The sequence below is a fragment of the Condylura cristata genome, unplaced genomic scaffold (assembly GCF_000260355.1).
Source record: "Condylura cristata isolate star-nosed mole 26May11 unplaced genomic scaffold, ConCri1.0 scaffold00002, whole genome shotgun sequence".
NCBI classification, from domain to species: Eukaryota; Metazoa; Chordata; class Mammalia; order Eulipotyphla; family Talpidae; genus Condylura; species Condylura cristata.
Window position 1 is genome coordinate 40,788,101 of NW_004567103.1, and position 27,075 is coordinate 40,815,175.

General features: G+C 36.5%; 1 protein-coding gene across 4 annotated transcripts in view; it reads right to left on the reverse strand.

Annotated features, from left to right (window-relative positions):
• Positions 1–217: 217 nt before the first annotated feature.
• Positions 218–27,075, reverse strand: part of RBM45 (RNA binding motif protein 45) — a 38,964-nt gene continuing 12,106 nt past the window's right edge. Inside the window, exons 9-12 of one of the 4 annotated variants that reach the window (XR_001145743.1) lie at positions 26,046–26,246; positions 19,736–19,775; positions 14,315–14,636; positions 218–266 (exon numbers count right to left, since the gene is read on the reverse strand). Coding sequence is in view for 3 of the 4 variants with exons in the window: in XM_012728883.1 (XP_012584337.1) it covers positions 26,054–26,246 (193 nt within the window). In the remaining variant the exon portion in view is untranslated. Of the gene's footprint in view, positions 267–13,765; positions 14,637–19,735; positions 19,776–23,233; positions 23,494–26,045; positions 26,247–27,075 lie in introns of those variants that run through there. The other 3 variants (XM_012728883.1, XM_004674488.2, XM_012728890.1) reach the window with 3 other exon arrangements.

Below are 27,075 nucleotides of genomic sequence, written 5' to 3' on the forward strand. Positions count from 1 at the left end.
TTGGACCCATCAGAAGTTATGTTTCTAGTCTCATGATGACAGCAGGTCCAAAATCACAAAGCTAGCAATCTGAGAGAAACAGACCTGAAATGTGGAAAGAGGAAGAGGGAGATGGGGAAAGAGAAGAAACTTCCTTTATCACCTCCATCTATCTGTCAGGATGACTATTATCAAATACTGGTGAGAATGTAGAGAAAATGGAACCTGTGATCCTTCGGTGGGAATGTAAAATAGTGCAGCTCCTTTGGGAAACAGTGTCACAGTTCCTCAAAAAAGAAAATAAAAAATAAAGTTAACATATGATCCCACAGTTCCACTTTTGGCATATATCCAAAAGAATTGAAAAGCAAGGCCTCGAGGCTGTACTTGCATATCTATATTCCTAGCAGAATAATTCACATTATCCTGCTAAACGGTGGAAGCAATCCAAGTACCTATTGATGGATGAACTGGATAAACAAAATGTTTATTGATTTGCAACACACACTGGAGTATTACCCAGCCCTCAAAAGGACAGACATATGTTACATCATGCATGACCCTTGAGAACACTGTTATGTGAAATAGACCAGTCATAAAATACTATATGATTCTTTGTAGACTAGTCAAATTCATAGAATAGTCTAGTCAAATTCATAGAAACAGAAAGTAGAACAACTTAGGAAAGGAAATGGGGAATTGTTAAGTGGCTACAGAGAGTTTCTATCAGTTTTGCAAATAGAAAAGTTCATTCTGGAGGCTGCACAACAATGTGAATATGTACAATACAATGCAAAACTGTATACTTTAAAATGGCTAAGATGGTGAATTTCATGTTAATCTATTTTACCACAATTTAAAAACTGTAATTAAAATATTCTAAAAGTAATTAGAAGAGCATATAGGTAAAAATGCATGTAATGCATAATGTCAAAAGTAAAAGCCGTAACAGAAAAAAAATATATATAAGTGAATTTAATGTAAAATATATATATAAGAATTATATATATAACCATAAGTATATATATATATATATATAAGAATTATTTATTTAGGCACACAAGAATGGGGTATAGGTCAGAGGTGCCGTGGATGAGAGGATTCCCAGACAGGGCGGGAAGCAGAACAGGCAGATTGTGTGAAATACACTGCTGAGGGAGAGGTCTGCGGTGCCATGTGGGTCACCTTCCTGGCTGGAAATTGAACTCATGCTGCAGTGGCTACAGATTACTTCATAGTGCTGCACTTTTACTCAATTGCACCACCAGGGGAGCTCAAATGTAGCATATTTTGTATTGATATTTTACAGTAATGCCTACCCTACACTTGTACAACGTTATAATGCAATTTCTCATCAAGAACAACAATAAGAACAACTGTACATATATATAAGGGATGGGTATATATACATACACACACACACACATATATACACACACATATATATATATAATGTGTTAATGCTGGTTATCTGTTGTCCTGGTATTACAGCTACTTTATTTCCTATATTTTCTTTGTAATAAACATTGCTGATTTGCATGATAAATAACATTTGGTTAGGTAAAGTGAGATGCTATTTTTATTCTTCATTCTGTCATTCACTAAAGGTTGCAGAAAATTATGAAATTCAATGTTGGTGAAGGGTTGGGAACAGGTACTTTTCTACATTGATCATGTGAGAATCATTTGGTATAACCTTCCTCAACATGTAACAGGGTAATCCCCAAGGAAAGGGAAGGACCCAGATTCCCTGCCTCACCCTAAAGGAAGGTGGAGCTGGATAGGGAGATGCAGCTAACAAAGACTGAGAGAAGAGAGAAGACCTGAGAGAGATGGAGATCAAGAAGATGACCTGGAGGAGGCATTGGAGCAGAGAGACATGTGAAAAAGTTGTGCATCCTTTGCAGCCTTAGACTTGTACCAAAAACTTGGGGGACGTGGAAGGAGACACTTGAAAGGGACAGGGATGTCATGAGAGACCTATGGGGAGGCTGACAACAGCAGCCTTTATCTTAATTTGGGTTTTGATTTTGCTCCTTTCCTTCCAGACTTGTCTGGCCCCTTCTGCCCCTTTCCCATGGGTCCTCACAAAAGCTGTCCAGCCTCAGTGGCCCTGCTTTGTCCAACCCTGTTTGGCTGGCATTTACCCATGAAGGGATGGGTAACTTTGAGAGCTTGATTTGAAAACTATATTCTTTCTTCTCTATAATTGTATTATTAAAGTTCCTTTCCATTGAAGGTCTTATGCACTAGAGTATGTTTTGTCTTGTCCAGCAGATGATGGCAAAACATATAGAGCAGGCAGATTTGGGGGTCTCAAGGACTCTTCTCCCTGCCCTATAACAAAAGCAATTTAGTAACATTTATCAAGTGCCTGAAGAACATGCACGTTATCTGTCCCATTAATAATTCTATATCTGAGAATTCCAATCTATATCTGACTGGACCAGTAGCCTGAATGCTGAGCTGCAAGAGTGTTCATTGTTGATCTCAGTGGTCCATAATGGTGAGAAATTGAAAACAAGCTAAAGCTCCAACAACAGGGAAATAATATTAAATAAATTGCAGTCATTTATAGCAGACTATTTTATAGCCTTTGAAAATTGTGTTGCAGAGGTGGGAAGGCTGCACAGTGGACTATGGTGGAGGACTATGGATATGTTGGTGGTGGGCGTGGGGTGACAATAACTCTTGAGGGGGAATATGCTTCTAATATAAATAGTGATATAAACCAACACTACCCCGATGAAAAGAAATACAAAAAAATTGTATTGCAGAAGAATAATAGACAACATGGGTCATGCTATACAGTTAAATTTAAAAGTGGCTATTAAAATTGAAGAAGTGATATGGTATTACTTGTATAAAAACATCGATAATATGTAAGCCCAAGAGGAAAAATACTAAAAAGGCATGCATTAAAGTGTTAACTGTGTCATTCTCCTACTAGATTATAGCTGATTTTTTGGCATACCATAGAAGGTGAAATATAGTGTAGACGCTCCAAAATTAGCTTGATACAAAAGAACAGTATAGTATTTAAAAAAAAAAAATCAAGTGAAGGCAAGGATAAATAGATAGGACTAAACAAGTAAAGAGCTTCTGTACAGCAAAAGAGACATTACAAAAGTCAACAGACATCCCACTGAGTGGGAAAAAAATCTCTCATACAAAACTAGCGATAAAGGATTGATCACAAGGATATACAAAGAACTGATGAAGCTCAACAAAAATAAACAACCCCATCAGAAGAGCAGAAGAGCTAAAAAGACACTTCTCCAAAGAAGAAATGCAGATGGCCAACGACCATATGAAAAAATGTTCAACATCACTTGTAATAAGGGAGATGCAAATTAAAACCACAATGAGATACCACCTCACCCCAGTGAGAATGGCACATCTTCAAACAACTAGCAACAACAAATGTTGGCGAGGATGTGGAGAAAAAGGAACTCTCCTGCACTGCTGGTGGGAATGCAAACTAGTACAACCACTATGGAAAACTGTTTGGAGTTTCCTCAAACTGCTAATCATGGAGCTTTCCTATGACCCAGCAATCCCACTCCTAGGTATTTACCCAAAAGACACAAAAACACTGATTCAGAAAGATACTTGCACCCCCATGTTTATTGCTGCATTACTTACAATTGGAAAGACGTGGAAAGAGCCCAAATGCCCAAAAGTGGATGACTGGATTAAAAAGATGTGGTACATATACACAATAGAATATTACTCAGCAACCAAAAAAAAAAAGGACATGCTTTTTGCAGCAACATGGATGGAGTTGGAAAATATCATGCTTAGTGAAATAAGCCAGAAAGAAAAGGAAAAATATTGAATGGTTTCACTCATAGCAGGAGTATAATGGACCAGATGAGAAAATAATAATAATAATGAACACTTATATACAAGAGACAATTATAGGGGTGGAGCGGGGAATGGGATCAAAAACAATGAGGGGAGGGAAATGCACTCGACTTTGGTGATGGCACATGGGTGGCTTGACGATGGAAAGCCCACAGGGATTACAACTGAGATGGAAAAATGCACAAAATGATGTAAAAATAAACTACTATATTATTTTTAAAAAACTATTTTATAAAAAAATCATAATATTTAATTTACTAATTTAACAATGAGCTCAAAAATTAAAAACATCCCCTAATCTCCCCACTCTTTATAAATTTTCCCCCTCTACCATTCTTCTAATGAGACATAACATTTCATATGAAAGAAATAAAAGAAAATGAAGTCATCTTATCACGTGATAGACCAAAAGGACTTTGCTGATATTTCCACTAGTGGAAACTATAATTTAAATGTGACTTTCATGCTCTCTACTGATGAACAGAAAACATGAAAAGATTATAAATTTACAAGAAATTAATTGCCCACTCCATTTCGATTATCACCACATTTCCAAGATGTCACCACTATTTTTGATCACCATCTTTTTGTTCTAACCCCCTTCTTAATCTTTACTTGAATGCCAGTCCTTATTGTGTGAATGCTTTTAATGGATAGAGTGTGGGTGCTGGGTTTTTTTTCTTTTTCTACCCTGTAATCTAAAAACCCACCCTTTAAAAGTGACTTGTTTAATTAATCAGATCTAGACACTACTCTACATGTGATTCTACTTCCTGGAGTAGACAGAAAATCATCAGGGAAAGGTCTTTGACGTGTTTCTTTCAACTAATGGGAGTACTGCATTAATAAATTGTTAAAAGAGGAAGAAAATATCAATGTAAACTAATCTGAAACAGAGATTATATGAATCAATCTGAAATCTCACAGAATAAGAAAGATTCAAATAGCTGCAATTCCTAAATAGAACCATGATAAGACCTTTAAAATCAAAAAGTTGAGATTCATTCACATTTTACACTACAACAAACTTTTACACTATTTATTGCTTAGGTCTCTGATTTGGCAAACTCATGTCTTGTTGAAAAAAACATATACTAGTTACCATGGTGGAGTTACTAGGTACCACTTTCACTCGTGCCAAAAAATAAGGGCACATGTGGAATAAAAAATGACCAATAAAGGGCCAGTTTTATTTTATTTTTCTCCCCCGTTCTCTCCCTTTGCAGTCATGTAGTACCACTTCAATTCCTGGCCAGGAGCTGACCCACATGGCACAGCAGACCTCTCCTGTCTGCCCCATGGTCCCCTCAGCAGTATGTCAGTCAGTCTGCCTGTTCTGCTCCCCACTCTGTCTCTGGTGAATCCTCTCATTGACCCCCCCTCCATCCCACACCCATGGCCTTTACCCCAATTCTTGTGTGCAGATACAAATAGATCTTTTAAATAAATAAATAAATAAATAATTTGAACACTTTTAAAAGATTTTTAGTAATATCCACGACTGACACAAGCTATGCAACGTCTGACAGATGCCCAGTAGATCGGGAAAAGTTCTAAAAAATCAGACTTTCTACTGCTAACATATGTTAAGATCTCCCTTTTTTGTATAATCATAATATTAAAATATTCTGAGCAACCATCAGTTGACAACTGGATTGTCTTAGCTGAATAAGGCTGTTGCCTGCTTCAGGCAAGCTGCCCCAGGGCAAGAAATTCCTCTGTCTCCTGAGACAAATGGCAAGCTCCAGGAGAAATAAGACCCCAGGGCATAAAAACTCCTGGGAAGCTTCCTTGGTTTCTTTGAATAAAAAAAACAAACCTCAGATAAGGTTTCCAGGGCATAAGGACTCATGGACAAATTTTAACCTTGACTACACACGTGTTGTTTGATACACAACTGTACAACTTTCTCTTAATTTACTCCTTTTAAAACAAGCACTAACTACTCTCAGCTAGCCTTAAATTAGCCATTAGCTTTTCTTTAGACAATCACTGATAACACTGCTAACACAATTTATTACTACCCCAAGACCCCTAACAACCTTTGGCTAACAAGCTTACCCTTTCCCAGACTCCTCTTCCTTTGAGTGATAACTAGACAGCTGTATACATGATAACTATCACAAAAAAGTATAATCTAGCATACCATAAATTGTTAAAAGAAGAATGCTTTTTCCCCTTGTCCTTGAGAATGGTTTATGGTGATAATCTCATTAACTCACCCTATGCATTATTACAATTACTTATTATTTATACTTGCTACACAGTATAAATAAAGACCTGCTGAAGGGATAGCAGGAAGACTTGCACCCTATCCTGACTCCTCTGTCTTCCTTGCCCCGCTCCCCTCTCCCCCTTTTTGGAATCTCCACTCACCAATGCCTTCCCATCTTAGGGTCCTGCCTGTGCTGCCTCCAGACACCTCAAAAGTTGGAGCTGGTCTCCAACACTCGACTACCTCATTTGGCATTGTTTTAAATCTCATAAGCCTACAAGAGATTGTTTTCTTTTTTTAGATTTATTTATTTATGCTTACAGAATTTATTTATTTATGCTCACAGAATTGGGGTACAGGCCAGAGGTGTGGTAGGTGAGAGGATTCACCAGAGACAGAGTGGGAGCAGAACAGGCTGACTGATTCATCAGTCAGTACACTGCTGAGGGGAACAATGGGCGGGTCAGAAGAGGTCTACCATGCCATGTGGGGTCAACTCCCTGGCTGGGGATCGAACTCGTGATACAGTGGCTTTGGAGAGCTTCATAGCTAGGTGCTTTAACCTGTTGCACCACCAGGAAGAGCCTGAGATTGTTTTCTTAATCTAAACATTAACTTGTATTGGTTACAAATAGGTACCAGCAAATGCATCTAATTTATATCAGTAAAAATAAATCCCACCCTGTGTCTGCAAAAATGATTTAGTCAACTGTGTGGGGTAAAAGATTGATAGCAACTTTTCAGATAGGAGTGGCTGCAAATACTAGTTTTCCCCAAGTTATTTCCCTAAGGACCTATTAGAAGAGAGCTTCAATTGATGTGCAAATGGAGAAAGAGTATACCTACAGGGATGATTCGGCAGGATACCAGAAACATCCATCTTACTAATGCCCACAGATTCATTATCTTCCTTTCACCATTCTGTGGGAGTGCTCTCAGCCATAGTGAGCCTCAAAACCCAAGTTTCTTTCTACTGCAAACTCTTTAAAGAGAATGGCACATTAAGTCCTAACACATTCGTGAGAATGAGTTACTCTTTTGAAAAAGAAGCATGCATTATGAATATATTGGCCACAGGGGATTGCTGAGGCAGAGGTTGAAAGAACAAAAAATAACAACAAAAAGGGAGGTGGAGGCAAAGCGAAACCTATGTCTCAATCTTGGCTTTCCAAGACAGGCTCTGGCTTCTACCTATGTCATTTCTCTTCCCATTCTATCTTTCCCATTTCATGCTAGCTAATCAAGAAGCAGAAAGTGGAGCCATCTAGTGGCGTGATCATAAAATTTTAATGTTACAAATGATAGTCTTGTTTAATAGTCAAAAACCTGAAAATCAATGATCCTTCTTGACTCCAAAGAGGTATCACTGAGAGATGATGGCTCAAGTTGACTTACCTGTGAGGCAGAGTTGGGGATAAGTAAGCAGAAGTTCACAAATAAACCCTTAGGGGTCATCTGCATGAGGCAAGGGAAGGGAAAAGGACTGACAGGAGATGTACTGTGATGGCTTCTGAGCCCGTGGAAGGCTTTGAAAGATGACCCTTCTGAGATAGTTTGAACTGGAGTAAGATGGCAGGACATTCTGTCTTCTCGTTAACCAGTGACTGGATGCAGCGCACCTAGGAAGGAGGTGTTACTTTAGGTGAAGAAACTTTTCCATGAGGCACATATGATTGTGGACAGGGCAGCCCTCCTAGAATAAGGAATAAGGAGGAATAAGGCCTCAGTCCTGAAGGAAGATTTGGGCAGTAGATTATGTTGTCCACAACAGATAGAACACTAATACCAGAGTTTCATATGTGTCTTCACTCAACAAACATTTGTTGAATAAATGTTCCTGTGCTCTTTCTCTCTGCTCTCAGGAGTGTACTCCCAGTGGTGTACCGACCTGGACAGCCGGCTTCAGAAGACCTCCACCTCCGGCGAGATGACCACGTGTACAATGATTGGTGTGGACACCTAGGTGCAGCGCACTGTGGCCCAGAACTGCTGAACTAGCGATCTACCCTTCTTGTGCAGAAGGATCTAGCCTACAATCAAATATTGCATTTTGTTCAATGCTTCTTTGGAAATCTTTAATCTAGAGCAGTTCCTCAGTATCCTTGGCTTTTGTGACATTAACACTTTTGAAAATCATAAGAAATTTTTAAATGTCCCTCAGCTCAGTTTTGTCTAGGGCTATCTCATGAGAAGATTTTGATCCTTTGACAGGAATATCACACAAGTGAGATCGTTACAGCCTACAGTTGAAGGTTTCTGTATTTTTAATTTGTCTCATTCCTTGGTGTTCACTCTGATGATTTGATTTAAATGATATCATCCAGGCTTGTATATTTTCCTTTTTCATTCAGAAGTATTTTGTGAGGTACTTTGAGCCTACATAAGTCTCATTATGATAAAAGAGCTTGTATCATTGAGAACACATGGATTTATATTTTACTCAATGGGTTATAATTTTTTACTATTACTTTTGCTGTTCAAATCGACACATTTTTCTGTTGGTATTCATTTCAAACTGACTCTGTATTCCTTTTTATTTTTTTTAAAGATTTATTTATTTATGCATACAGAACTGGGGTATAGGCCTGAGGTATAGGAGCGGTGAGAGGATTCACCACACACAGAGCAGAAAGCAGAACAGGCAGATAGATGAAGTACACTGCAGAGGGGAGCAGTGGGCAGGCCAGGAGAGGTCTGTTGCGCCATGTGGTCACCTCAGGGGCTGGCGGGAATTGAATTCATGCTGAAGTGGCTTTAGCACCTTAGTGCTGCACTTTAATCCGCTGCGCCACCAGGGAGAGTCTGTATTCCTTTTTTAAGGTTTACTTATATATACAAGAACTGGGGTATAAGCCAGAGATGTGAGGGGTGAGATGGTTCACCAGAGACAGAGTGGGGAGCAGAACAGACAGACATGCTGAGATACACTGCTGAGGGGAGCATTGGGTGTGTCAGGAGAGGTTTGCTGCACCATATGGGTTAGCTCCTGACCCGGGATCAAACTCTTGCTACAGTGGCTGCAGACTCACAGTGCTGTGCTTTAACCCATTGTGCTACCAGGGAAGGCCCAGGACTTCTATATTCTTTTGAAATGCTTCCCTCATCATCTGGGGGCATTTCCTTACTTTTTTTTGGTTCAGGTTTACTTTGTACTTCCTCTTCCCTAACCCTGTAACCAGTCATTTCTCTGAGTGCTGTAAGGCTCTGCTTTCTTCATAAGTGCTCTGACCTATTATAAGGCTGTAAAAGAAATATTAAAAAGAATTTATGAAATCTATGGATTTTTTCTTGCTCTTTGAATTTATGATACAACACTCTGTGCTTGCAATCCTAAACTTTAATGATACAGATCCAGAACTTTACTGTAATTTCTTATCATAAAGAGATGCAGCCTTTCAGGAAATAATGTAGTTAGTGGTACTTTGCATAAGGTAATACATTATAGACCCAAGGCTTGTTAAAGGTGATAAAGCATCTGCTCTCCGCTAAGATTTGTGTTGCAGCTCAACAGCATGGTTGGTGAATGTCAAGGAGCAGACATGAAGTTTGTGTCTCTGTGGAATCATAGTATGAAAATACTCTTTATCTCACTAAATTGTTGTAAATATTAAATGATATAACTCCTGGAAATGATTTATAATCACTACACTTATGAAGTTGAGTGGTGGCTTTGGATAAGTCATGGCACAGTTCCAGGTATATTATATATTTGTAATTTTCCGTAACAAATTTTATATAAAACAAAGTTGAAAAAAAAAAAGAGAAGACAATTTAGATAAAGCATAGAGAATAGGATAATCAAACTTTGATAAAATACAGTAACATTTAATGTGCACATTAAAAGTAGTTTATCCTAGGGTTCTCCCTGGTGGCGTAATGGTTAGGGTGCAGCACAGCAAGCTAGCCTTAGCTGCTTCAGTGCGAATTTGATCCCCACCCCCGGAGGTGACCCATTTGGTGCTGCAGACCTCTCCTGACCAACCCGCTGCTGCCCTCAGCGGTGCATCTCATTGATCTGCCTGTTCTGTGCCCTAGTCTGTCTCTGGTGAAACCTCCTCACTGCCCCTGCACCTCTGGCTTGTACCTCAGTTCTTTATGAATAAATAAATCTTAGGGGGAAAAAAAAGTAGTTTATTCTAATGATGAGATTTACAGCCAAGAATAGAGGAATAATTTCCTTTACATAATTTGCCTGATCATTTTTAGAGTGTACTAAATCTGCTTATGTCTATCTTTTTAGAAAATGTTATTTTTGGTAACACTAAATTTATGCACACTTAAATCCAAGAGGTATTAAAATAGGTTTTATTTATTTTTAATGTTTATTTTTACATCATTTTGTGCCTTTTTCCATCTCAGTTTTAATCCCCGTGGGCTTCCCATAACCAAATCATTCATGTGCCATTACCAAAAATAGGTTTTATTTTAAAAACCATTACAGGAAATAATAAAGACCCTTCACATAGGACTTCCCTGGTAACCAAGGCAGTGAAAGCATGTTAGGGTTGCATTTATTTGTAAGTTTTACCCAAGCAATGAAGTGGGTAACCCCTCCAAAAGATATGTTGTCACAAAACTGATCATCACAACGAGTTGTTCCAGATTACACTGAAATAGGCAGTTTAGAAAAAAAGGGGGGGCTTCATAGCCTCAATGAGATGAAACAATCAGGTAAACATTCAAAACAAACAAGACATTATGAAACAGAATCAGGCATGACTCAGAATGGATAGGAAGTAAAAATATTTAAAGAATATTGAAGATAAAAACTCAGGGTACATACTAGATTGCACACATTCTGTAATACCATATTAAAAGGCATTACAGAGAAGTTAATCCAGAATGCAACAGTGATTTTTTAAAAATAAGAATGGGAAGGTAAGTAGCAAGAGACTTCAACTGACTAATGACTTTCCAAAAGAAGGAATTATAGAAATTATAAGAAGCACTATTTGAGGAGACAATGGCAGAGAATTTTCCAAAATTTAAGAAAGAATAACCTCTTAGAGTAAAAGTATATGCTGTGTCATGCAGGATAAATGTAAATTCATATCTAGCCAAAGCTGTATACTGGGGATATGACGGTGAAAAATCTTATCTCTAAAGGTGGAGAGGGATCAAGTGTGAATGACAAGCAATTAAACTAATATATTTTAAATGAAGAAACATAAGTGGCAGACACAATATAATACCAACTTTGAATTACTTAGGGGCAAGAACTCTGGAAGTAGAATTCCATGCTGAGTCAAAAGTTATCAGAGTGAAAGCAAAACAGCTGCAGACAAAACCCAACAAAACCCTCCACACTACACTGAATAACCACTAATAGGTACTAATAGTTGCACGAAGAAAAGTGAGCCCAGAGTAAAAAGTGATGCAAGAGAAAGAAGTCAGAGGAAGCAAAGGTGACTCCATGGTATGTGACTTACATCCGAATGAAACTTTTATTACAAAAAGAAAAACAGGGGCCTTAGCAGGTTCAAGCGCAGCATTATGAAGCTGTCGGCAGCTACTGCAGCGTGAGTTCCATCCCCTGCCAGGGAGCTGACCCACATGGCAAGACAGACCTCTCCTGACAGGCCTGCTGCTCCCCTCAGCAGTGTCTTTCAGTACATCCACCTGTTCTGTTCCCCACTCCTGTCTCTGCTAAATCCTCTCATCCCCCGCCCCACACCTCTGGCCTGTAACCCAGTTCTTGTGTGCATAAATAAATAAATCTTTAAAAAAATTTTGGCCATATATATGGTTTACATGACCATAAAATATGTTGGTATAACTGAATATTGATGAAAATATTTATGATTAAAAAAGTGGATGCTAATTTCTATACAACAATAAAAAAGAAGATGGGGATTTGTCAATGGAATAAAGTGACCTACTATAAACAGCTTTAAAAATACTTATCTAGGTAAACCTCCCTGGTGGCACAGGGGTTAAAGTCTTAACACTATCTATGTAGCATCCTGTGGCTTAAGTTCTATCAGGGGCCAGGGAGCTGATCCACATAGCACAGACCTCTCCTGTTTTGCCCAATTAGCAGAGTATTTCAGCAGATGGACCTATTTTGCTCCCTATTGTCTCTGGTGAATTTTCTTTCCCTTCCACCTCCGCACCTCTGGCACACACCCTAATTCTTGAATGCATAAATAAAAATTAATCTTTCTAGGGCCCTCCCTGTTGGTGCAGCAGGTTAAAACACAGCACTAAGAAGCTAAAGCCACTTCAGCATTTATTCCATCCCAGCCCCGGAAGTGATCCGCATGTCAAGGAAGACCTCTCCTGACCCGCCAGCTGCTCCCCTCAGCAGTGTACTTCATCAGTCTATCTTTTCTGCTCCCCACTCTTTCTCTCGTGAATCCTCTTACCATCCCTGCACCTCTGGCCTGTACCCCAATTCTGTATGCATAAATAAATCTTTAAAAAATAAAGCTTTCCAAAAAGGCATACACACATACACACATAGATTAAACTGACATGAGTGAGATAAAATTCCATTCAAAAAACTCCAGTTACATACTGCTTATAAGTGACACATTCAAAGTAAAAGGACACATAAGATTTTAAAGTTTGAGCTTCATGTTTGTATTGGCTTCTTGGCCTTTCGCCCTGACAGGGATAATGTAGAGGGCCCCAGGGGGAGGTGGTTAATTGTGCTTGAGGTTAGAAAAATAAACAGGTTTTACTCACAAAAGCTTATGATCTCTAGGGGATGCAGTATATTTTCCTTTTTTAAGATTCATTTATACATACAAGAACTGGGATATAGGCCAGGGGTGTGGGGGGAGGACCCACCAGAGACAGAGTGCAGAGCAGAACAGGCAGATCCAATGAAATACACTGCTGAGGGGGTACGGTGGGCCTGTCAGGTCTGCCACACCATGTGGGTCACCTCCCTGGCCAGGGATTGAACTTGTGCTTAAGCAACTGCAGATAGGTTAATAGTGCTACACCTTAACCAGTGGTGCCACGAGGGAAGGCCCAATACACTTTTAAGATTAAATAAAAAAAATTATATACATGTTCACCAAGGAAAAGTTGGCTTCTTTCAATCTCATTTTACCATAAAAATATGTAAACCAAAGTATATATGCAATTTTGTTCTGCTTTCACTAGAGTATCTCAGTTTGGGAGAGATCTGTTGTATAACATCCAATTGCTATGTGTGTGGTGGCTTTTGAATTCTATTAGTCATGTTATTTAGTGACTAAGACCATGGGTTTTGATTAAGACACCCCGTATTTGAAGGCCAATTTCATCATTTGCTGTCTGTGGGTAACCTATCTGGATAACCTATCTGGATAACCTTTCTCATCACTCTGAATGTATTCTATATCTTTCTATAAAATAGGACTAATTTGAAGTGTCTGTAAAGCAATTAGCTCAGCACCTGGTAAACAGTCAAGGGAACAGTAAGTCTAGCTGTTTTTCTAAGGAGCTATTTTAGACATTTTGGTTGCCACTATATGCCCATTAAATGTCTTTCCCATTATATAGCAGCCATATTCTCAGGGGTGAAGGTTAGACACCAATTTATTAGACATCACACTAATCCCACTCCTCCAGCTAGTGATTACTTCAAATAAATCAATCTGGACAGTTCAGAGGATTTGCTAGATCACAGGAATTGACAAGTAACCAATTTTGCAAACGGATCTTATGATCCCATTAAGGGCTCATTTTTCCTTATTATTAAATGTTCTTCATCAAAGGATAAACCCCACTTGTGAAGGGTTAATGGTTCTTTGAACATCTTTCCAATATTTTGATTTGTTGGTATTCATAGCTACTAGTGAACTAAAAATCTAGTTTTGATTTGAATTGCCTTTTAGTGTCAGGGTATTGTTAATTATACAAAACTTACCTGTAGACTCACCTTTTTTTGATCTGTAGGAAAATAGTTACAACCCCGGGAATAAGTTACTTCTCACATCCAGCAACATGCACTAAGTGATCAGGGCTCCCTGAGGAGACACAGCTCACTGGTAACTACCCCAACATTTTTCTTTGGCTACTGACTAGCTCAGGTCTTCTGATTCTTGCTGGGTGGATTTCCCAAACTTGTATACTGCATATTTCATAAAAGATGTTTAAAATATTTAATATTTCAATGTTTTTAAAAATCCCTTGGCCAGGAAATGATGTTTTTACTTTTTTCTAATTTACTTCTAACGAACTTTGTTACTTTTCCCCCTCCATACACTGGTTATTCATTTGTCTTTCAGGATAGCTTTAGACACATCATCCTTTACTTACCACTTTATTTTCACCCTAATGGCTGCATTTCTCTTGACAACATAGCTGTTTAGAAGAGTTTTAAAATTAATTTCCAGGTAATTTTTTTTAGTACATTCTTGTTTCGTCACAGAATGGGGGGGCTGTATTCTTGTGGTCACAGAATAGGGGGCTGTATAACTGCTGCCCTTCAAAATTTCAGGGAAAAAAACTACCAGGCTCCAAGGATTGCTTTCAGCTTTTCTACTGTCCACTGAGAAGCATGTAATATACAGCAGGTGGGTGATTCATTTCTTTCCAATTCATTTCTGCAAGACATCCAAGGTGTCCCACAGGATCTAGGCTGAGGATAGAAGAAGATAAGAGATTTCCTTGCAATTTCTCTTTAGGACAAAAAGGCTGGAAAGAACAAGTTTGAAGTTCTTCCCCAGTTGCTTGAATTTTAATCCTGCTGAAAATAATTCCAAATAGCCTGATGTGCATAATCTAAAAGAGCTTTTTGCCTTTCCTATGCTGTCTGTCATTCAATATTGTTACCAGATTATAAATTATCCCTTTGTTATCATTCACAGAGAACATGCTAAGGTCTCCAACACAATCTTTGCACTAAAGGCTGTTGCATTACTAGTTTAATCTTTTGGTCATTTTTGCATAGAACTGGGGTATAAGTTGGGGTGCAAGGGGTGAGAAGATTTGCCAGAAACAGAGTGGGGAGCAAAACAGGAGAATTTATTGAAATAAGCTACTAAGGAGAGCAGTAATCAAGAGGTGAGGTCTGCTGCACCATATGTGGGTCAGCTACCTGGCAGGGGGCTGAACTCAGGACATCGCAGTGATAACACTGATAGCAGTCCCGGAGGCCACCAGGGGAGGCAGGGGAGGTGGATACAGTGTAATCTTATATTATGCTGTATATAAACATTAGGGTTTGCCCTCATTACTGATTGTAGTCTTATGAATGAGCACACTATTAGCTTTAAATCTTCTCCCTTAAACTGTACTTTTTGTTAGTGTGTATGATAGAATTTGATTTAAAACTGCAGAGGTATGGTCTTGTTTCCTGAATCATATAGTCTGTAAGTCAACGTTACCTTAATAAAAAAAAAAAAAAAAAAAAGTAGGTCCCTAAGGAAGAAGCAAATCATTCCATTTTGTTTTAAGACTTAAATACTTTTGGGCTTAATGAATTTTTTTTTTTGGTCACATGTGCAATCTCGTAATGTTTTTCAAGGATTCGGACAGGAGACATTTTGTTATTAATTTTATTATTGAACACCTTAACAGATTTCAAGAGATGCTTAAACTTACATTTAACTTTCAAAGCAAAAAAAAAGTAAGTTTTAAAATTTCTTTACAAAAGGTTAAGAATTTTATTGCTCATTCCATGTCCTTCTCCAGCCCTCCCCACTCCCCCCCTTCCCAATGAAAATGCTATCTCTTCTTGTCCTTTATTAACTAAAATTGGGGTTAAAAACCCATTTTTATGATACATCACTTAATAAATCTCATTCTTAACATTTCATGAAATAATTATCTACAATACCCTAATAGTTTCACTGATTTCAATACTCAACAACGGACTTTCTTTTCTCATTATTTTATTCTTAACTTTTACTTATTTCTGTAGTATAATTATATTCAAGTGAACTTTTCCTATAAAGGGCAAGTGAATAGTATGCTGCACTTCAGAGGATGTTTTTCTGTTACTTTCACATTTGAATGAGTGAAGAAATCCTGAACTAAAATACTGTAGACAGTGCTTCACTCCAGCTGGCACTTAATATGTAGAGAAGATCTCCAGATTTCAGTCTTCTTTTAAAGACTGAGGTTTCATCTATTAAAACTACCTATTAATTTGTTTTGTTTTCTTGTTTGGGAACAGACATATTACTGGAAGATAATTCTCTGTAACAAGTCTTTTAAATCTGTATCTTTCCTCAGTAAATTCATCTGAGGGTACACTTAATCTTCTGGTTTACTGTAACATATAAACTGCAAAATCTCTTAAAGGAAAACATATTAAGTACAATATGTAACATTGACAAAGGCAGCTTTGCTTTGATCAACAAGTTGAGGGGTGGGAAACCTTCTTCACCTTCCCTTTACTGGGTCATGAGAGCCACAGGGCTCTGAAAAGCATTTGGTAGACACTTATGTTCACTTATGTTCTTTAATTCTATGACTAATTACTATTTTTGATACAAATTATAATTTAGCTTCTCCCTTTCTTCCCCTATTCTCATTCTTCTCTGGCCCTCTTGTTTTCAAAATGCCCTGTTCTACCAGAGGGGGAGCTGGAACAGGTATTTCCTAATATTTCTTGCGATACATGCAATGGAAGAAAAAAGGCACTTCCTGGCAACTGCCTCAGGATGTTGTGGTTCTCTCACACTGCAGTGCTGCTTATCTCATTAGCCCCCTACTGATTTTGCTTAATTCAGTAAGAAACAAAAACTTTTAAGCATAAATTTTAAAAGCTATACATAACCCAGAGAGTACAGCTCAAAAAGCTGTTACAAAGTTATCACCGGGCTGGTCAAGAAAGAGATGTCCAGTGCGTCATAGGATCCTATAACCTTTACCTATTCTACTCTGCCAAAAGTGACCTTGAGTTTGATCTCTAATTTTTTTTATAAGTAGGAACTATACAGCACATTTTCTTTTGTTGACTGGTTTCCTCAACATTATGAGATTCTATTACAAGTAGCAAGAGCTCTCTCATTTCCTTACTATTGATTATCTCATTGGACACAGACATTGCTGATGGACATGGGGGTTGTTTCTAATTTGAGATTACTATGTATGATGCCAGGAACATACTAACATGCTTTTGGAGTTTTTTTTTTTTTTAGTTATACATGTTTTTAATCCCTGCTGGATATATGCTTGGAAGTAGAATTGCTGAATTGAGGATACATGTATGTTTCAAATATAGACATTTGTCAAACATTTTCATTTTCAAAACTGTTGACTAAATTTATACTCCCACCAGTAGTTAATGTGAGCGCCTGTTGTCCCACACAACAGCATTAGTTCGGTTAATATTTTAGTATTGGCTGTACTTAACAATATATAGGCATGTTTCTGTAGTTTCAAACATACATTTCTTGATAACTGATACTAGATTTTAATAGACGTTTAAATGTAAATTAACTGTTGAAGTATAGACTGCTAGCTGATACTAGATTTTAATAGCCTCATAAATATAAATTAACAGTTAAAGTATAGAGACTGTTTTAACGTTTCTTCAGAAAAGATGAGGAATACACACAATCCTCTTCCTCTACTAAATCACCAACATCGCCTCTCCCCTCCCCACCCCCCCCAAAAAAACCCCTGCCATCCTTTTTTGGCCTTCTTTTGTGAGGTGCTGGTTTATGTTTCTTGTCTAGTTACTCACTTCTGAATGAAAAAGATTTACCTAGGCTGACTGCAGAACTGGCAGACTCTGAAGACTGCTTTCAGTCCACTCAATTGCCGATAAAATATTTTGCAGGTGGTGAGAAATGTTGGCCCCATTTCATTTCTCCAGGAAAGTCAAGGAAATTCATCAGATTTAGGCTTACAGTAAAAGAAGGTAAGCGATTTCCTTGTAATACGACTTAAGTTTTGGTGCCAAAGGCTGAAAACAATTTAGAATTATGTATTTTTAATCCTATTGTAAATATTCTAAATGAACCAATGAGCAGAAGCTAAAATGATCTTTGTGGGTCATTTGTGCTGTCTTTGACATTCAGCACTCTTGATCAAAGAGTAGATAGGATGGCTTTTATAACATCGCTTCCCCCAACCTGGCCAGAACTGTGGTTCTCCTGGTTAAGGAAAAGCCTCAAGACAGTAGCTCAAGACAGTCACTCACTGCTACTAGTTAATACAGAATGAAAGTTCTTTTCACTGGACTCTCAAAGCTGTCTCAACGTATTAGTATAGACTTTTTCAACATAGGTTAATAGCAGTGCTAGAAGATGAGAAGGGATCATCATTACTGATAAACTGTTTTAGTGTGGAATTTGTCAGTCATTAAAGAAATATCCATCCTCCACTGCTTTACTTAGTAAAAATTCCTTCTAGTTCATATTAGTGTTACTTAAGTTTTCCTACTTGAATGGGTTCATGGCTATGTTTGCAGAAAACCGGAAGAAGGGAACAGATCCAAAAGAGTGAATACCATTAATGAAACTTGTTCTTGAAGGTTACTACGAAGCTGTGTGAAAGATGGGACTACAATACAGCGTCTAAAATTTCCAAACTTAGGGTAAAACTGGTAGGAAACGAGGCCTGTTAGAGGTTCGTACTGACAGTTAAGAAATATGGAAGCTAATAGTAAATGAACCCTGGCAGGAATATGTGACAATAAAGCAAAGATGGGTGCTCTCTCCCAGTATGCACTGCTCCCATTGTTCCAGTTTTGACATTGACAAAGCAGGTCAGCCAGTCTCAACTGTCTCAGCAAATACTACAGATTCTTCCTCAAGTCAGTTCTACAAGTAACAAGTAGTGATCTCCTTCTCCATCTTCCTCTAAATGTCACATTAGCACATCTAAGTTACTGTGTACTAATGTGGAAGAGAAAAGAAGTCTTTGGTGCCAATGAATCAATAGTATAATATGATTGCCAAAGCTACCTCTTAAGGCCAAAACCCAATATAACTTACAGACTTCACTGATGATGAAAAGAAAAATATGTATTTTTACATAGCAGATCTTCCAGTAAGTTGGCGAACAACTTAAATTGGATATGTTTAAAGCATTTAGCTTTATCTTTTTGGGGGATTTAAAAAAACACCCAAAGATAACAGAACAAAACCCTTAAAAGCTCTGCACTAGGAATGCCATGACCCATGTCACTAGTGATAGAAAATAATAATGTATGTACAAGTTATCAGTTAGTAGCAGTATCATTTACCTACAAAGTCAGCAATGTAGAGGGTGGCAGGAAAATCCAGCACATAGGATTATCTCTGAGTAAGCTTTGGTTATCCTAATGTGCTCAATATTTCCCCTAGTTTCTGTGGAAAAAAGGACTTACCTTTTCACACTGTCCTTGATCTCAAGTACAATTGCTTTTCATAAAATAGTCTTCCGATGCCTTCCTTCCAGCACTTCAGCAGTATTGTTGGAAAGGAAGTCTCAAGGATGACACAGCAGTTGTAGCTTTGGTCAACTTGCAGGTTAGTTAGCTCATGTAACCTTGCTGCCCTGATACTAGCTGTAATTCATACATGACAGTCACAGAACCCTTTTTTCTTGTGATAACCACTGAAATGGATTTTCAGAGTCTGGTAAATTTCTAAAGTATAGGTACAGCTGCCATTTCCCCTTGAGGATAAGTTCTATTTTAAAGTCAAAAGAATTATCACTGTATAAATGAACTTCATACTTTAAATATTTAACTAAGTATTTCTAACTAAGTATTACTATGATTCCCTAGTAATACCATACCTTCCATTTCCAGGATCCATGTGTTCTTGAGTTACTGTTTCTAGAAAAAGAAATAATGCAATCCATTTGTTAGAAATCAGATATTAAAATGGACTTATCTAATAAGGATCACCTTTTTTCTTCTCTTGATTGAAAGCATTTAAAAATAACTGCTATAATATAATTTACCATGGAAATTCTGTGGAAGAAAACCTGTATAACTTCTGTGTGAAGATTATATAAATAATTCATTTGTTCTTGTCCTTACTCATTTCTAGTTTTGTGTATTTATTAAGGATTTTTTTGAAAGTTAAAGTTATATATCAATAAGTTTGGGTGTACACAAAAAAGGACTCATTTTTTAAAAAAGGATGTGTTCTATAGAGGATTCACTATTTTTCCTCAGATTTTTCATTGAAGTAAAGAGATTTCACTTTAGCAAGAATGCTTACACACATATACTCTAGGCATACATATTTCTGCACAATCTTTCTGTATGTTATTTCTTTGGACAGATATAACTATATAACTTTTATGTTCTCTGTCACTTAAATATGACATTAAGCTATGTACTTTCATAGAGCTAAACCTTTGGTAATTTATCAACATAATTCACTTCAAAATAAATGCAAATAAAATTAGGTGGCTTTGAATGGCATAAATATAAATAATTACTATCCTTCATAAACATCAAATATATTTGCCTAAATGAAAAAACTGGCCTGGCATTTTGCTTGTATTTTTCAATTTCTTTTTGCAATTCATACTTATTGATGTTAAGGGAAAATTAGCTGCTTAATTCTAAAAAGTAAAAAAGACATTGAAACTTTTCACTGTCTTATATCCAACTTACACTATCCAGCCTACAGCTGAACATATGGCATCTCTTTAAGACAGTAGATTGCAAAGTCAATGACCAGACCACCTTATCAGAATCAAGTAGGGGAATGGTTAAAAAACCTACCCCTAACCTGAAGAAACCTTGTGGACATCAAGGTTTAAGAATCATTACTTTTGACAACACAAATCAGGCTCAGTACCTAAAATAACAGTGAATTCCACACACAACTATTTCTGGGTAGCAAGGCTTATCACCACCTAGTGGTAAAATAAGGTCTTTACACTGAATCATTAACACTAAATAGGAGGATCCCAATTAGGATATTAAAATTCAGGGAAACCTAAAAATTTGAGTGTTAATTTTATAAGTAGTTTGCATTAATTTTTTTACTAGGGTAGAATAAAAAAGTCTGGAACAAATAAACGTATAAATAAAACTGCATCACACCACATAAATAAAAAACAGTAGATAGTCTAGAAGAATCCTTCCTTAAAATGTATTTCTTGGTACCCTTTTAGTTAGGGTGCTTCTAGCAACACTTTTCACAGTACATATATGATATTTTCTTTGGGAGATTAAGTGGTGGTTTCATTAACAGATCAAAGACTGAGAAGTTTTAAGATCAAAAAACATAGAATGAATAATAACCCAACATATTCTAAATATATTAGACAACAAAAAGTTCTTTCTCAAAGAACACTTAATCTCTCAAGCCACCAGTATTTCAAGGAACATAGTTTGGGACATGAGATCTCTAAGAACAGCAAATTTGAAAGCTGCTCTTAGCAACTGTAATCTATCAAAAAAGACTGAAAAATGAATTTACAGAAAAGCTTTGATCAGGCTTATTTTAAATGTTACTTATTACTTGGATCCACATATTTGAAAGAGAAATGACCTGCATTGTTTAGCATTTTTTGAAATAAAAACTCCACTATGTAGGCAATTTTACTGACTGTTATGTGAACAGCATCTAAGTATATAAGCATGTTCTTAAACCCAAGCAGCATTTCAGAAATATTTAGGTAAAGGATAATAAGCGCTAGATTATTAAATGATATTTAGAACTTTCTTATGCTAAGAAAAATGTGCATTTTGACTTTTAAGGTAAAGTTTAGGTATCAACTGCAAGTGACAGGAATGCAGGACTGAGGTAAATAATCAAGGGGATCGAGGTGAAAAGCATGCCAAAGACAAAGTGACCACTTCTCATTGTGATAATCAACTGGTAGGGAGCTATTATAAAGACTTTTTAGACTTTAGATGAAAGACTCAAGAGAATAAGCTTAGATGAGCACCTCACTGAAACACAACTGTTTGTAGGACCTGCCTGACTTTAAATGAATAGAGAAATTGGTATTACTTCATCTGGAGGACAGAAGGGCATCTGGTAGCTACCAAGTGAAAGATTCAACTTCTCTATGGCCCAGGGTAAAATTAAGGATGAATAAATGAAAATTATATGGAATCAGATTGTCAATTATGAGTATTAATCAAAGATGCAGTGGGCTCAGGTAGGAAGTAGGGGGCTTCTTTTACTATTGCTATATGTAACATCAGACTACTTATAACTTTTTATACCATTTAGAATAGGAATACTGAGGGGGAATGAAAGCAGTGAGTGATTGGACCAGATGACGCATACGGCATAATTCTGGTCTGGGAATTGGAATTGTGTGTGTAGGAAGTGACTGGGGATAAATAAATGTTTCATAATCCTCAATTTTCTTTGCTTCACTTCTTCATTTACAAAGAGTACATTTGCTTTTCTTTTAAAATATGCCCTCTGGCTCTTGCACAGATATTGGGTTCATTTTTCATTCGGTAAGTCTTACCTGGAAAGACTGGAAATTTTTTTTATTTAAATTTACTAAAAAAACTGACTAAAAATAGAATTTTAATTTTTCAATGGAGATGTCCAAGTATGAAATACTCTATTATGCTCAATGAGTTTAATCTTTCACTATTTTTAGTTTAACTCAGGATGAGAAAGGCACAAGGTAATTTTAACAACTGCATACCATTTGTGTCTTTTTAAGGAATCAAATTCTTAACTTAGAAAACCTTTTTTGATATCTATCATTCACCTTAAGAGTTGATTAAAATTTTTCTTGGATTTTCAAACTATGAGCAGAGTGGGTTCCTACTTTTCTGAGATGACATTTTTTCCTACCATAGTCTGTTTGAAAATTGCTTACATGTCAAAATTTTGGGAGCAGCTACATTTCTGTATTTATAATGGGAAAATGTCCAAATCTCAAAGCTATTTATGCTTACTGAGACATATTAACAATATTTAAAAATTTTTTTATCAACCATTGCTTTGCTATCTTAAACATTCTTTATAAAATTACCAACAAATTTTGGTAAAACTATGAAAATAAATATATTTCTAATGTCTTTTGGCTTTTGCCTTAGAATAAGTAGCCAATCTGAATGAATAGGCTGAGTAGAGATCACCATCTTTATTGAATCTAAGATGAAATTGACTAAAAGAAGCACTTTTTTGTTCTACTAAGTTTCTAAGTTACACAATGGCAAACAATCTCTATCAAGACTGTTGTTTTTCTATCAGAAACATAAAAATGCACCTCAAAATCAATGAGATATGTAATGTGGTCAAACTCTAAACACTATCAAATTATTTCAGTCTCACCTTTCACATAAAAAAGGCATGATTTAGTTAAGCAAAGAAAACTTTATTTCTGCTATACATAACAACATTTCACTCTAAGAAACAACTACTATATTTGTTTACCATTAATGTATGGATTTAAAAATACATGTCAACAATCCCTGCTCCCCAGACAAAACAATGCTGTGCACAGACTATCAGGTATATGAAAAAAAAAAAAAGCTGTCAACTGTCCACAGGGAGTGCGTCCAGTCACATTTTCAGTCAGTCAGCTGAGGATTATGTCATTACTTAGTCTTTGTTCTGTAGAAAGAACACAACACAAGTATGAAAATCATCACCTGAAAGGAAATAGCTGCTGTATATAGTATTCCTAAAATGTTAGGAATTGTTCCTTTATTTCAATATAACAAATGCTATCTGCTTACTTAATCATAGGTAGCCCTGAAAAAGCAAAACCAACTTACTCAGAAGGATGATACAAGTAGGTACTGAATTTCTGGTGGGAAAATGCTGTGAGTTAATACAAAATAAGAATGTTCTGAAATACTAAATTTTCTCCTTGCCTCAAGTAGACCCATCTCAAAACTGAAAACTAATTTAAGAGTTATATTCTTATAACAGTTTCCACACATACTTCTTAGGTGTAGACCACTTATTCTTAGACTTGTTCCTTAGAAAAAGAATTAGCCCTTTTGAACAGTGTTTGTGTTCTCTTGAAAGTAATTGCATTAAAAAAAAGTGCCTCCCACCAAACTTTAATTACTGCACCATTACTGCAATTTGGGAAAGCTTCTACTCTATTTTATTGAATCTTAAAAAAGTACATTTACTTAATGTACCAGCAAAGGAAGAGAAATTTATTAAGGAGTCCAAGGTAAAAAGAAGATCGCAGTAAAAAAATAAACTGTGCTGTAACTAGATGATTCTTAAAATCAATGGGTTAAATATACCCTATCGTTTTCAACTAATCTGATGCTACTGTATCTTTGCCCAAAAATGTGGATTTAATAAAAGGGAAGAAGATAAATTTCACAAGTAGTCACGATGAAGAATATGCACTTTCCATAAAGTAAGGATTAGGATGAATGCATAACATCTTTACAGAGATGTGATACTTTGTATCTTTACAGAAAATGTGATACTGTGAAGCTTCATTCTCACATGAAGATTTTTTATCATAACCCTTTAGTTTCTGGTCATTTTGATGAGTGACAATTCAAAGGTTTCACTGAAGTTACCAATGAAAGACTTCTAATTCATACTTGCATTTTTTTAAAAAAGGATTTTGTTGACTGACCCATGAAAAAAACCTTGGCTTCACGAAGGTGAAGAGATTTGCCCAATCATAGACAGTTAAATACCATAGCTGAAATAGCTGGAATTCTAACCCAGATCTTCTGAATTTTAAGTCTAATATTCCCTACCTATATAAACAATTATTAGGCAAGGCTCTGCAACAAGAGTAGCATATATTTTCCTATATGAAGAAGTTAGTCTTACTGTCTTTTTAAGGATAAAGATTCTTTGAATAGGATTGTTTCCCACATTACTGAAATATTCACATATAAACACATTTTACGTGCCATCTACTTGGCTTGTCTAAAACAGAATTCAGTTCTTAACATTTTATTTGTAAACACTAACACCTGCTTTGTTATGAGAAAATACTTGCTAATTCTTTTTTACTGGCAATTCAGTATTTCCACATTGTATGGCATAATGGGAATGGTTTTTATAGTTAAAACTTTTCTAACTAGGTTTTATTCATAATGGGTTCAGTGGGAACTCCCCATTGCTAATTGTCATCTAGGAAAGAAGAACTAAAAATCACAGGCTTGTTTATTAATAGAGGAAAGGTCATCAGCAGTAACACAGTCAATTCAGTCTGATACATGCTGAATTTTATAACTAATCAGAAAGAAAATTTGAAGGAAAGAGAAAAACTTGAAGGGAAAAGTTTCAAGCCAGAAACTGTGGCATTTCAAGTTCTTGCCAACTGCCACTGTTTGAATAGCAGTGGACTTGGGTACTATGTGTGTTAGTCAAGGTTAAGTTTTCCTTCAAACTCAGAATTTATCTTCTATAAATTATAAAGTGGAAATGCTGAACATTTCCAAATTTAAAGAATGTTTCCAAGCCAATGAGATGTGTGCTTGCTTCAGTGCATATGCTAAAATTGGAATAACAGAAAGAGATATGAACTGTGATAAATTTAAGTTCAATTTCTAAAAACTAATGAAAGAAAAAGGAAATTATGTGGTTGTATGTGCAACATTATAACAGGCAAAAGTTTTTGATAAATTGGTATAGTTTTTCCACATACATATACTCATGAGAGTATTTTCTGAAAACTGTAGTTCTGATGTACAAACATAAATGTAAGACCAGAGAGACACCAACATAAAGGTTCATAGCTCCAAAAAAAAAAAATTGCTATTTGATATTGTGTTTTAGGTATTTTATTAGTGAGAAGTCAAAACATTCCTTATAAAGACTTTAATTCATAATTCAAGACATTTATTGTTAAAATTAAAAATATGAAATTTTTCAGCTTTCAATTTTATGTAAAGCATATAGTAAAAAATTCAATTCTTAGTATCTAATACATTGACAAACAGTAATTTTGTAAAACTAAAATCCCATTTTATTTTATAGGTAGGTAAACACATTCTTCCAGTAAACATCAAAAAGAATTTTTTGGTATTACGAAATTAACTCCTGAGCGAAGAGGTTTTATCAACAAAGTTTGAAGTGATAGTATTTTTAACTGACATCTTCTAAATCTCTAAAAAGAAACTCTGTGCTATGCTATTTGCCAGTGTATTTTGAAATTAAAATTTAAAAAGGCTTACCTCAGGATTCAGTAAGTTCTTTGTCGTTTGTTAGATTTTTCTCTTGGGGAATCTGCCAGCATAACTTTAAGTCTGACTCCATTGAGAATCTTCCCATGTAAGGTAGTGATGGCATCATTAGCACTTATTCTATCTGCATACTTGGCATACCCCACATTTTTTCCTGATACAAGGTAAACTTCAATCAGGTTACCAAAACGACTGAAACAAAGCAAACAAACAAAAAAATTAACTGAAATTAATGAATATAGCTCCTGGGTCTACAGGTTGGAATCCATTCTGAAATCCTTTTTTACTTTTTTTCCCACATTCAATATCTCATTTCAGTTTTCTTAAATATCTCCTCAATCAGTTAAATTCTCTTCATTCTCATTCAGGTCTCTTTCCTCTTCCCATGCATCACCATCATCTTTTCCTTAGGTAAACTTCTTTACTAGTTTAATACCTTCTTTACTAGTTTCCATGACTTCTGAGCCTGCTCCTTTCCAAACTGCTCTTCCTACTCTACTTCTGAATTGATCTTTCGAAGATACCAATATGGTTATTTCTTCCTTAAGAATCCCTTAATCTGGGCCTTCCCTGGTGGCGCAGTGGGTTAAAACACAGCACTAAGAAACTAAAGCCACTTCAACATGGTGAGTTCAATCCCCACCCCGGAGTGACCCACAAGGTGCGGCAGACCTCTCCTGGCCTGCCCACTGCTCCCCTCAGTAGTGTACTTCGTCAGCTGGTCTGTTCTGCACCCCTGCACCTCTGGCTTGTACCCCAGTTCTGTATACATAAATAAATAAATCTTTTTATTTAAAAAAATAAAGCAATGAGGAGCTGATTAAGGGATTTTTTTTAAAAAAAAAGATTTATTTATTGATGCATACAGAACTGGGGTACAGGCTAGAGGGGCAGGGGCAGTGACAGGATTCATCAGAGACAGAGTGGGGAGCAGAGCAGGCAGATATACTGAAATATACTGCTGAGGGGAACAGTGAGGGAGACAGGAGAGGTCTGCCACACCATGTAGGTCATCACCCCC